Source organism: Protopterus annectens, chromosome 1.part0, assembly GCF_019279795.1.
Source record: "Protopterus annectens isolate FY-2018-M chromosome 1.part0, PAN1.0, whole genome shotgun sequence".
NCBI classification, from domain to species: domain Eukaryota; kingdom Metazoa; phylum Chordata; order Ceratodontiformes; family Protopteridae; genus Protopterus; species Protopterus annectens.
This window is the reverse complement of record NC_056725.1, coordinates 1,426,644,770-1,426,657,354: the sequence shown is the minus strand read 5'-3', so window position 1 is coordinate 1,426,657,354 and position 12,585 is coordinate 1,426,644,770. Positions and strand designations below refer to the sequence as shown.

Below are 12,585 nucleotides of genomic sequence, written 5' to 3'. Positions count from 1 at the left end.
GGTTCAGTGAAAACTTCACTCCACTGTTCCCACCAATCATACCTCCAAATATACATGTTACCAGTCCTCTACCTAGTATCTCTAATGAGCAGGTCAAAACTACCTTCTCCAAGGCCAGAAACATAGCATCTCTGGGACTGGACAATATCCCAAGCTGCTTACCAAATGGTCTAAAACAGGAGCTGGTGAAACCATTGGGTACTCTCTTCAATCACAGTCTTAAGTACTGGCGTTGTCTCACCCGAATGGAAAACTGCAACTGTAATCCATTTGCATAAAGGGGGCTTCTCAAATGACCCCAGGAATTATAGACCCATAAGCCTTATTTGTCAGGCCAAGGAAAGAATCATCATGGACCTAATCAACAAGGATATAGGAGGCAAAACAGTGCATACTGCCTATATCGACATAACCAAGGCCTTTGATTCTATCCTCCACTTAGGCATCATCAGTGACCTCACCTAGCCGAAGATAAATCCATATGTCATTAGATGGGTTGCCAACTGACTCAGTGACAGAACACATACAGTCAAAGTAGGGCATTCCACCCTTATCACCACCACCTCTACCAGCAGATCTATTACTAGTGGTGTCCCACAAGGATCTGTGCTGGGTCAACTTCTGTTTGGAATCTACTTCTCAGAAGTTCTGGCAAAAATAGCCTGTGGTTTACCAAGTTCGCTGATGACTGCAAACTGGATGTAATCATTGAATCCCCAAATTATGTCACCGTACTACAAAAAGGGCTTACACAGACATATGATTGGTGCTAAAGCCACAGACTCAAACTTAACTAAAAAAAATGTATTATCATCCCTTCAGTAAAGGTGAAGTCCCAGCAAATTACAACATTAACAATACTCACCTAAGTTCAAACCCAGTGGTGAGAGACTTGGGAATGCAGGTTGATAGTAGCCTTAACTTTGATCATCATATGTCCACAGTGGTGAGGAAGGCCTTCTACCTTGCTCATCTCATACGTAAGGAAATTGCATCCAAAACAAAGCTCCTCAATGACTCTATTTAAGCGTAACTTGGACAATTTGATGGGAAACTGTAAAGTCACCCCAGGGGTATGTCCCTCTTGAATAGGTGCAGTCAGTGCTGATAATAAATTCACACACTAATATGGGCTATTTCTATTGATCTATGAGGGAAACAAGGGTAAAACATGGCTAGGCTTGTAAAGGCCCTAGGGCCAATAGCCTAGTAACATCCTATGAGGTTATGAAATCCAAAATAGATCAAGGAGGGAAAGGTCAGTGGGTTAAGAGTTGTTACCCTGAAGTATGTTGGAGTACTGCAACTACTGGCGCATGTTTGACAGTCCATTCTTTTGTCATCCGCAAGGGAATCCTCTTACACAGTATCAGGTGAGGGCAGACTTACGGGAGGTTATTAAGTTGTGTGGCTTAGACACATACAGACAGATATACCAGGCTGACATTAAGAGGCTGGGCAAGTGAAAGTCCAAAGCTATGTGGGGTGCAAGCAACCTTAACTCTTTTTTTTTTTTTTGTTTCAGCCCACACATCATTGGATCGGGATCGAAGTACATTATTTTATCCAGAGACTCCATTGTTGAGTCCAGGGCAGGCAGAACTCACCTTTCTGAAAGTGAAATTGAGATTCTTACAAGGCAATCTGGTCTGGGATATCAAGCATGCAATGGCATCAGCTTAGGGCAGTGTTGCAACAAGCAGCCATAATGGGAAAACCTTTCTAGTCATTGTGTTACATTTAAGGGGTAATGATATTTGTCAGCTTCCATTAAAGGATTTGGTGGGTTTGACTGTGCATGAGGTAAATTACATGCATTGGTCAGAAGTGGTACACAGAAGAAGGTGGAGAGGCTAATTCCATTGATTGAAGCAGTGGAGAGGATGAGGTATAGAATTAATAATACTATGGATAAGTTGTTAAGGAACAATAGTGAGCTGTACATTTCTCACCCTAGCATTCAGGTCAGGTGCCCAGGTAAGTAGGTTGGGGATGAGGTTCATTTCTCAGAAGATGGTATGCAGGTTTTCTACACAGAATTACAAGCAGGTTTAGCGTGTACGGGCCTGTACTTTGACTACTATGAGATGTGCTTTATAGAAGGGATCTGGCAGAAAGCAGGAAAGTTAAAGGAGGCCAAGGTAAGGCAGGGTCTCAGGATTCTTTAGCTGGACCATCCACAGGCCAGACAGCTCCAAGGGATTGTTGCCAGAAAACTTAGCCCATTAACCTATTATTTTCTGTAACTTTGATCAGTCAGATTATTAAATGCATTTTTGGAACTTTTTTCCGGGCCTCCACTACAAGACCTTGCATGACCTAAGCGGACCTACCCGATAAACAAACGGAAATACATAAATAGTTGTACTTTAACCCTGTACTTAGTACAGAAGGCTAGTAAAATGACTGTACAAAGGTTCTGTGATAGCCAACCTAAGCTGCTGTTCTGACGATGGACTTTGCTTCAAGTGACACTATACAATCATTTATTTGTTCAGGTATGCTTGCACTCAAACCGCCAAAATCCGAAGAGCAGAAATAACTTGGTTCAGTCGGTTCTACGATTGTATAGACGTACTCTACAGTCCATTTCCCTCCCGCACTATTCCCTACAACTAAAAAAGGCCTGGGCCATGAGAAATGTATTTTAATTATGGGTTTAATTATGAGGTTAGTAGTACTGGTTAATAAGGTTTCATACTACACAATTTAACTTATCACAGTGACTATGATAACGCAATTAAACTTGATATACTAACTGAACACTACAGATTACCCTGTTACGTTAGCCCCAAAAATTTTGTTGACATCTTGATATTTTGATTGAGTAACATCTTGTTAGTTACTAGGAGCGAAGATCAGCTACTCACAACTTCGATTTTCTTGCAAACACAGCTAAGACGTGAATATAACTGCCTGGCATGGCATATATATAGCTCCACCCTCTCTCCAAGACGAATAATAACCGGTTATTAAGCGCATCCCTGGTTAAAGTTAGTTTAAGTAGCGGTTGCTGTTTGGTTCACTGCCCTGCAGCTGGGGTATTATTTTGCTTTCTGTCATTTAGATGAAATGTCCTGCCTGGATAAGACTGAGAATAAGGCTGCTGACAGCCCGTCCCTGGTATTAACTGTGCTAGCGCTGTTCTACGGGATTTCTATAAACGTATGCCGTGCGAGTGACTTTCAGTTGATCCTGCTTCACACCAATGATGTTCACGCACGTGTGGAACAGACAAGTCGGGACTCGGGCAAGTGCACCAACGTGAATGACTGCTTTGCCGGCGTTGCTAGGAGATATACCAAAATCCGTGAGATACGAAGCAATGAACAAAACGTACTGTTACTGGATGCCGGGGACCAGTACCAGGGGACAATGTGGTTTAACGTGTACAAGGGAAAAGAAGCTGCGCATTTTATGAAAATGCTTGGATATCAGGCTATGGTAAGCCACCCGTGTTTAATAATATGGCGAGGCACTGGCACCAGCCATCTCCAAATCAAACAGTAGTTTGTCTCTTGCAGACTGTTCAGTGTTGTTGTGTTAAGTCTTATAATCTAGGTATTATTAAGGCATTTTAAAAGAACAACTGAAATGTCACAAAGCTGATGTTATTTTAATTTAGACGAGATGACCTTGCAACTGCTGCCCAGTGAATTTTTCCAAAATAGTCTTGTTAATTGATAGGAGTCTAAAACATTTTCCTTCCTCACTTTTAACATTATCAGCACTGACTTTTTATGCCAAATGAAACACACTCTGCCTGCATATTTCTAATCTTTCCTCATTTTGAAAGGGAAAAAAACATTTCCACTTTGAAAATGTTTGCTAACAGCAGCACCTTCATACTTAAGTTTTCTAAGCAAAAATAAATGGTAAATGATACTGAGTTAGATTGTTAATAAAGCATACTGTAATCAACACATTTTATTTCCCTATTTAAAGCTGTTTAAAACTGTTAGCAATTTGCCCTGTTTTATGCTTTTTCTGGAGAGAGACACAGTTCACGTTAGGTAACCTGAAGGCAGAAAGCTGTACCTGCAGGACAGCAAAGAAAATATGGTCATGGTTTACCCTTCTAGACAGAGTGTACTTGTATTTAGGATCAATTTTATTTCTCTCTCTCTCTCTCTCTCTCTGTTGCTCTTTTGGGAAGTAAAGACCTAAAAGGATTTATTCTGTTCTGAAGTTACCAGAAGTAACTTTTTCTATTAGTACTGCTAGACGTAGAGGGACAGTTTCTGTTACGAAATATCCATGGGATAATTGCTGGGTGAACAGCAACAGTTTTATGTCTAATTGACCACAGACAACTCTTCTGTGTTTTTTTTTTTTTTGCATTGATTTTGGATACAACACATATACATTAATGGTTTGTGTTGTGCTTAAGATAAAACAGCTGATTTTCTTTGTGATCCCAGGACAAAACCTACAACCTGGGGTTACTGTAGCAAATGAAGTATTGCAAATCTGTGAGGCCTTTAACATTGTTATAGTATGGAAATATTACCATCAGTTAGTTTTTCTTTTCTATTAATTAAAGTTTGTTCAGCAAATTTATGGTTATGGAAATGTTATGACTAGTTAGTGCAAGTAAGAATAACGTCTGTATTTCAAATGTTTTTACAGGTAGTATAGCTGAATAGTATAGTATTCCTTTCTTTTTATATTACAGGATTTTTGACATAAATTACTTTAAGCACCTCACACTATTCTTTCTGCATGTGTGGATGTGTCTTTAGAAAACTGACAATGACTGACATCCATGTAAATTCAGCCAGTTAAATATGAATAACACATGCAGTGTTATGCCATTGTAACGCCTTAGCCATAGAAGTGGTGAAATGAAAATATTTCTTACTGTTTTGTTGCTTACTATTAGTAATGTCTGAGTCCAGCAAATACACTACCTCCCCTGAACCCCCCACTTAATCTTTAACAACTGTATGTAACTGATAACACTTGTAGAGGGAGGTGCAGGGGGGCTACTGCCTCTGATGGATGTGTTGTCATCACTTCCTGTTTTGGCATTCTTTTATTATGAATAACAAATAAATATTTTATTTGTTATTCGTTGGCTGAGTAAATGCTATTCATTCATTAATTCATTCTTTTATTACCTTAACAAACTCTGTGGTAGGAAAACACTTTCCATTTCATAATACCCAGGCCATCCATGAGGAGAGGGTGTGGACAGGATTTGCTACTACCCATTCTGTGAAGTTTTTAAAGTCTGTTATGCCATATCTCTGATACTGTGGATAGTTATAAGGCTGTATTGCAATCGTGTGTCTTGATAAACTTATTACAGTGTTATAATTAATAATGAAGTTTGTGCTGTGAGACTTTGTTTAAAGCCACTGTTACTTGTTACAAAACTTGGGAAGTCGTTGTGTAGGCATTTTCACTCCATATTTATTTCATGGTTCTCACTGCTGATGATGGTAACAGGAATAACATATTGGCCTGTTTACAAGATGTAGTCTGTTGCCATAATGTTTTTTGAAAGCAATAGTTGGTGAATGTCAATTCTTGCAAATAATGGCATTGGTCACTAGTGATGAAAGAGGAGACTCGTGCATAAAATTAATATTGCAGGAAAATGTGTATAAAAGAGAAAAATGCTAGCGTATTTCATAACTTCAGACCAGTGACGAGTGGAGTACCACAGGGTTCAGTCCTAGGTCCTCTCTTGTTTGGTATCTACTTCTCTAAAGTACAGGCTAACACAGAGGGTCTTTGGCTAACAAAGCTCGCAGATGACTGCAAACTAGGAGCTATAATCAAATCTCATACTGATGTGGACATCCTACAAAAGGGCCTCACTGAGACAGATGCCTGGTGTCAAAGCCATGGCCTCAAGCTCAATGCCAAAAAGTGCATTGTCATCCCTTTTGCTAAAATCTCTGTACCCATGAACTGCCACATAGGCGGTAGTCTACTTAACACCGAAAGTGTGATAAGAGACCTTGGGACACAGGTGGACAGTAGTCTCTCCTTTGATAATCACATTGCCACAGTAGTCAGGAAATCCTTCTACATGGCACAGCTCATCACAGAAGGTTTCTCATCCAGGAAAAAAGAGGTCATTGTTCCCCTCTACTCCTCACTCATTAGACCCATTATAGGGTACAATGCCCCTTTTGGTATGTACCTCACAAGACATCTACAACAACTGGAAAGGCCACAGAAATACCTCACAAAGAGGATTACCAGCCTCAAACAGATGCCCTACACAGACCGTCTCAAAGAACTCCAGCTTTACTCTGTCGCATATCGCCTACTCAGAGGCGATCTCTGCCTAACATACAAAGCTATGTCAAACTCAGAGCTGTTGGACATGCTCCATGTAAAGAAATCCCAATCCCTCCGAGCTACATGCTCTAGGGACCTAAACCTTGTCACCACAATAAACAGAGCATGCTGGAGGGATAGATTCCTGTCTCAGAGACTTTCCATACTCTGGAACAAACTACCTATCTATATCAAACAAAGCTCCTCATTAGCACTCTTCAAGAAAAATCTTGATGATTGGATGGGAGATAGGAAATTCACCCCGGGGATCACTTCTGTGGCTGTGCTTGACAGGGGCACAGGAAAATAATTTTCTTGTGTGGCAAAAGCCAGGGTACTATTTGGGTAGGCTTATATAGGCCCTAGGGCCAATAGCCTAGTACGTACCTATGAACCTATAAAAGAAAGCATGCCATGACTCTGGATCAAACCAATGCATCAGGTTACCAAGTTTGTTTAAGTTCCCGGACCATATACAACAGGACAGTAGCATTCAAGTATTGCAATTAATGCAATCTGAAGGCTGTCACGTAACTTTGCATGGCAATGCACAGCAATAGTTGGCCTTAACAAAGGAACTAAGCAGCACCCTAGGCTGTCATTCAACTAGGAGTACCATTCTGATCTTTATTAATTTTTAATACGTGACTCTAAATTTTTATTTGATTTAAAATTTTATAGAAATGTAAATGGCCTGAAGCATCTCAGTTCAAGACAACCTTAGCTGCATTGCCCCATGGAGAAGGTGCTGTATATCTGATAACTTGGTTTGTTGCCTTTTTTTTTCATCCAACCCATGACCTAACTGATTCATTGTCTAGATCATAGAATGGCAAGGAGAAGAAAGCCCTCAAATTTTAAATGATAATGTGTATGTAGTAGCTGCAGTACTAAGAACAGCAGAGGCAATAATTGACAATAGCATGAAGTAAGTTTTTTTTTCTTTGATTCTTTCAGGCAACCATGTATGGGCTGTATACAGCATTGCAGGGCGTACTGTGGTGGCTACCAACTGTGTTTTTGTGAAACAGAGTTGCTATAGATTATTCCGAGCCTTATTTTATTTTACTCTACTAGAGGTGGACGTCTGAAATTTACATGGACAACAAAGTAACTATAATTGCTTAGTATGGATATTGCCTGTTAAAGAAAGTGACCAACCCTGCTGTTTGCTCATTATTCTGGTATTGTAAGACTAATTTGTGTTAAACAAGATAGAATATTTTATTGTACCTGTTTGTGTGAAATAGAACTGAAAGATATTACTGTGTCCATATGTAACACAATTAGATGTCTGATGTGTACACATTTAACAAAATGACTATGACTATGGAGCAAGGAGGCTGTATGTAGATAATTGTAACTGAAACAGCTGTTGTATGTTTAGTTTAAACCGTCTTTAATCTGACTTTGCAGGACTAGAGTGCATTTGTGTATAATTAAGTTGGAATATTGTAGTGTGGCTACTATGTGTTTGTGTGAAAAAACTTTAACTATATTACCTTATCCATTATTACTTTTTTACCAAAGATGTCTGAGATGAACACAGTCAGCAAACTGGCTTTTGGTGCTAGATACTGGGACTGTCTGTATAAAAATGATTGACCTTGGTGCGACAATCAAGTTAAACAGCCATTACGCTTGCTTTTTAGGTCTAGTATTAGTATGCATTCATGTAGGGTGGCCACAGTGGTGCAGTGGTTAGCATTGCTACCTCACAGCAAGAGGTTCTCCGGTTCGATCCTCAGCTGGGGTGCCTTCTGTGCGGAGTCTGCATGTCCTCCCTGTGGTTGCGTGGGTTTCCTCCGGGTGCTCCGGTTTCCTCCCACATCCCAAAGACATGCTGCAGGTGGATTGGACACTCTAAATTGGCCCTAGGTGTGCGTGTGAGTGTGCCTTCTGTGGAAGGTTGGGCGCCGGGCTGGCAACTCGACACCGTAAAACTCCACTGCCATTCAATGTGCGGACAAGGTGATCCGCTGTGGCGACCCCTAACCGAGAAAAGCCGAAAGAAGAAGAAGAAGATTAGTATGCATTCATGTAAAGAATGTTGGAATATCTTACTGTGGTCATTTTAGTAACAATTAGACATCTGAGGTATATAGCAAATAATATGGCTGCAGCTGATGGTTATATAGGACTTCTGCTGATAAAAATGACTTACACCTGCTGCTGTGTGATCACTGTTAAACAGTCATCTAGTATGATAGGAGCAGTATTGCACAATCGGTGTAAAACCATTATTGCTATGTGCAATGTTTTTTATGTGTGTGTATTTGTGTGTGGGTGTTGCACTGTATTGAAGAGTAACAAACTGGCCATAAATTTATTTCACTTTCTATCACAAGTCATATATCAGCATTGTACATAGTAAGGGGCTATTGTTTGTGATCATGGCAGGATACGTCTAAAATCAACTGATTATTAGCAAACTGTTGCATTGAGTAGCATTGCAATTTCACAAATCTTGGCTGTCTGGTTTGGTTCTTGGCTGTTTCTCCTTCCACATAGAGTCTGCTTATTCTCCCAGTTTGGAGTGTTTTATGCAGGTGATGTGTTTTTTTTTTCCAGCACCCCAAAGACATGATCTCAGTGAATTGACATTCCTCCAATTTGCCTGTAGGTACACATGTGTTTGTGCGTGTGTCTCATGGGAGACCCGACTTGTTAGAGATAGTGTCAATATGTCTGCATGTGCAAAAAAAAAAAATCATGCTTTATTTGTGGGCATGCACAGTATTGCAAGGCAGATATATAACTCTTCTGGGTAGCAGTAGTAAAAATAGCTAGGTTATCTTTCAAAAGTACGGAAAAAAAAATGTTGCAGAACATCTACACCCTTACGGCTTCTAGGGACAGGCTGTTCCCTCATTCCCTATTGTAAAAGGGGATTTTGACACAAACTTAATACAAAACTCTAGCCTGTCAGCCCTCCTCAGAAATGTGAGCAAAAGGTCTTCTGCTTATAAAAATGACTTACCCCTGCTCCTGCATGATCACTGTTGAACAGTCATCTGGGGGATAGTGTGGTTATTATACAATCAAGCCTCAGAGGTGTACCCAAAAGATGGCTGTCCCTTGTGTAGGAACTAGGGACAGTGCAGTCATTATTGCTTTAATTTTCCTCACAATCAAGCCTCAGAAGTCTGCACAGAAAGTTGCTATACCTTGTGGACAGGCAGGTGGCAGCAGGGACATTATTTGTTTAATGTTTAAACAATCAGATATGCCCAGAAGGTCTGTATAGCTTGTGTGAGGGCTAAGAACAGTGTGATCATTATTTTCTCACAATCAAACTTCACTCATGTACCCAGAGGTTCACTATAACTTGTCTAGGACCAGTGCATTGCCTAGGGATGGCAAGATGGAAGAAAGTACTGTAATAACTATTTGTTTTCACTTTTCTGGCAATCAAACATCAGACTTGTATACAAGTGGCTATTTTTTGGCATATAGGTAAGTAAGTATACTGTGTGTGTGTGTGTGTGTGTGTGTGTGTGTGTGTGTGTGTGTGTGTGTGTGTGTGCGCGTGTGTGTGTGTTTGATACTAAACAGTTGAAATCTTTATTCTATTTGTTCTTTCTCTTTCATCCTAGGTTCACATAAAAGGTGTGCACAGAAGGTGTCTGGCCTTTAGTATAAGGGCAAGGAAGCATGCTGTGTGTAGGTCTTGCAGCAGCTTAAAATATATGATTGTTGACATTCGTTGTTTCACTTTCATCAACACTAGAGCGGTACGCAGAAGTTGACTATTTTTTTTTTTTTTTTTTTTTTTTTTTTTTGGTTGGTAGGGAGGCAGGGACTATTCCCAAATTTGCTTTATGTATTCTCACAAGTGTTTGACTTCTCCGTTTATTGGGAACCATTTGTTTGGCACTTTTGGGCATTTAAGCCTTGGACACAATATAGTTCACATTTGAACTTTAAGCCTTAGACACCTCATTTCTTCATTGAAAGAGAAGAATAAAACTGAACTTCCATGAGTCATGATTTTTGTTCAGACAGTAACTGGATCAGAAGACTGGAGAAAAATGGCAAAATGCACCTAAGAGCATCTGAAATCCAGTATCTTCTGCAGGCTAACTGGCCTGCAGACCCCCAGCTTTATGTGAATATTATCTCCACAGTTATTACAGTGCAGCTTTGGCCAGTGTTGGTGTGTGGAATGGATACAGGAAAATGATGAAGTGTAAGACAAAGTGTGAGAGTACAATAGAAAAGTAATCTGGATGTTTTGGGGAGGAGTGGATGAGGAAGTAGGGGTAACTGGGACAGTGCTGGGTGGAATCGTGGCACTGTGGAGTACTTTGCCTGGGCTTCCATTTCACAGAAGGCCGTCTCTGGTCTCAGTTATCTACAAATGGAAATTATGTATCTCCACCAGGATATATGAAGGTTTACTGGTGCTTCAACGGTCACTATAAAGGTGTCAAAAGCACAAGGCAATTCACAAAAAGATATAGTCCTATAGACAGATGATCATAAACAGAGCTGAACACAAACATTTTCTGGACAGTGTGTAGCCAGACATATGTGGTCACAGACCATGCTAAAAACAACAGAAGTGTAAAAATATTTTCATGCCCCCTGTAGGAAAGGCCATTGGGGTTTTCAAGCATATTAGCAAAGGGACATCACACATGAGCAGTCAGAGCCTATTGAGGTGACAGTGGTGTCTCATACACATGCATGGATAATGATATGCATACAGGATAAAAAGTTATAAAGTTTGCAGCCGCCTTCTACCCTTTGGGCAGTGGTGTAGCCAGGGAGGCACCATGTGTGCCAAGGTGTTTAATTTTTAAAAAGTTATTTGATAGGTTCATAGGTAATTAGTAAGCTAGCTGCTCTTGCAGGCTATTTGAAGCCTAGCCAGTTTCCACAAAGGTGAGAATCAAACTCTGTACCCTTTGTGGTAAACTCTTTAGCCATTACCCCATACCCTAACCCCAATAAGATGTGCTAAAATAAATATAAAAAAAATCAGTTGCCTTACTGACTGATTTTATTTTTTCATTGCTTGTTGGACATTTATTGTAACAAGAAATATTCACGGTCTATGATGGAAGGGAGGCTAAGTGCACTGTTTAGAATGGAAGGAGAGGATGTATTCTGCAAGCTGATGTACAATTCCAAAAATTCTGACTATGCTCATGCTTTGAGTTTCCCAGCAATAATTTGTTTGCTCTAAATATTTGCAAATACAAATATTGCAGAACTCTCAATACACTTGTATAAAATTAAAAACATAAACACAGCAGTATTCTCACACACACACACACACACACACACACACACACACACACACACACACACACACACACACAGTAAAAGTACGCATGTCTGTATGCCTGTGTATATGATACAGTGAACAATTGCCCAATGTCATGTACACTTGTAATATGTGTGCATTCGTGCTGATATACCTGATATACTTCACACGTTAAACATAATTCCATGTTTTTACTTGCAGTGCATTCAGTAATGGATGAACAGCATAGCAGTTTTTGAGAATCTTTTGCAGGGTACAGCATACCCACCCAACTGCATCCTCATCTCAGTCTGCATATTTTTTAGGCAGAGAGAAAACACTTTTGCCAACAACTTGTGAAGTCATTCACAATACCACTGGCCTGCAGACCACACAGCAAGGGTAGCTGTATGCCCATTATGGTAGTAATGTTTATCTTTCTCCCAGAAAAAGTAACTGCTGAAATGCAGTGCTCAAAGCCTGCCATACTGTGTCCAGCTCTCTTGTTTTAAATACCCCCTCCCCTAATGTTTGGATATTGAATTCCTTTCCCTGATACTTAGATTTCAGTACCTACCAAACTTAAAGTTGAACACTACCCTCATGCTTCTTTTCAACACCCAGCTCTGCTGCTTATATTTCACTAAAATTATATAATAACTAAAACAGCACTTTTGTTGTGCCTTTCGGCTTTTCCCGGTTAGGGGTTGCCACAGCGGAACTCCGGTCCGCTAATGATTGGCAGTCAATTTTTACATGCAGAGTTGCCAGCTCTGATGCACAACCTTCAACGAAGGAATGCCCATTCACGCATGTCTCCACGCAGAAGACGCTCTAGCTGAGAATCGAACCGGACAGCGTCTTACTGTGAGGCGACAATGCTGCCGCAGCACCACCACCGCGGATCAATAACTAAAACAGCAGAATGTTCAAATAGATGCACATTTGTACTGTAATTACTATGTAACAGATCCTTTTTGGATTAATGACCACTAAAAAATGTTTTTATAATGAGATTAGCTGGAAAATTAACTAATTAC

At 40.2% G+C, this 12,585-nt stretch overlaps 1 protein-coding gene across 1 annotated transcript in view; it reads left to right on the top strand.

Annotated features, from left to right (window-relative positions):
• The first annotated feature begins 2,927 nt into the window (after positions 1 to 2,927).
• NT5E (5'-nucleotidase ecto) overlaps positions 2,928 to 12,585 on the top strand; it is a 1,444,398-nt gene continuing 1,434,740 nt past the window's right edge. The window contains exon 1 of the mRNA XM_044067530.1: positions 2,928 to 3,444. Coding sequence (XP_043923465.1) covers positions 3,073 to 3,444 — 372 coding nt within the window. The 5' untranslated portion in view covers positions 2,928 to 3,072. The remainder of the gene's footprint in view (positions 3,445 to 12,585) is intronic.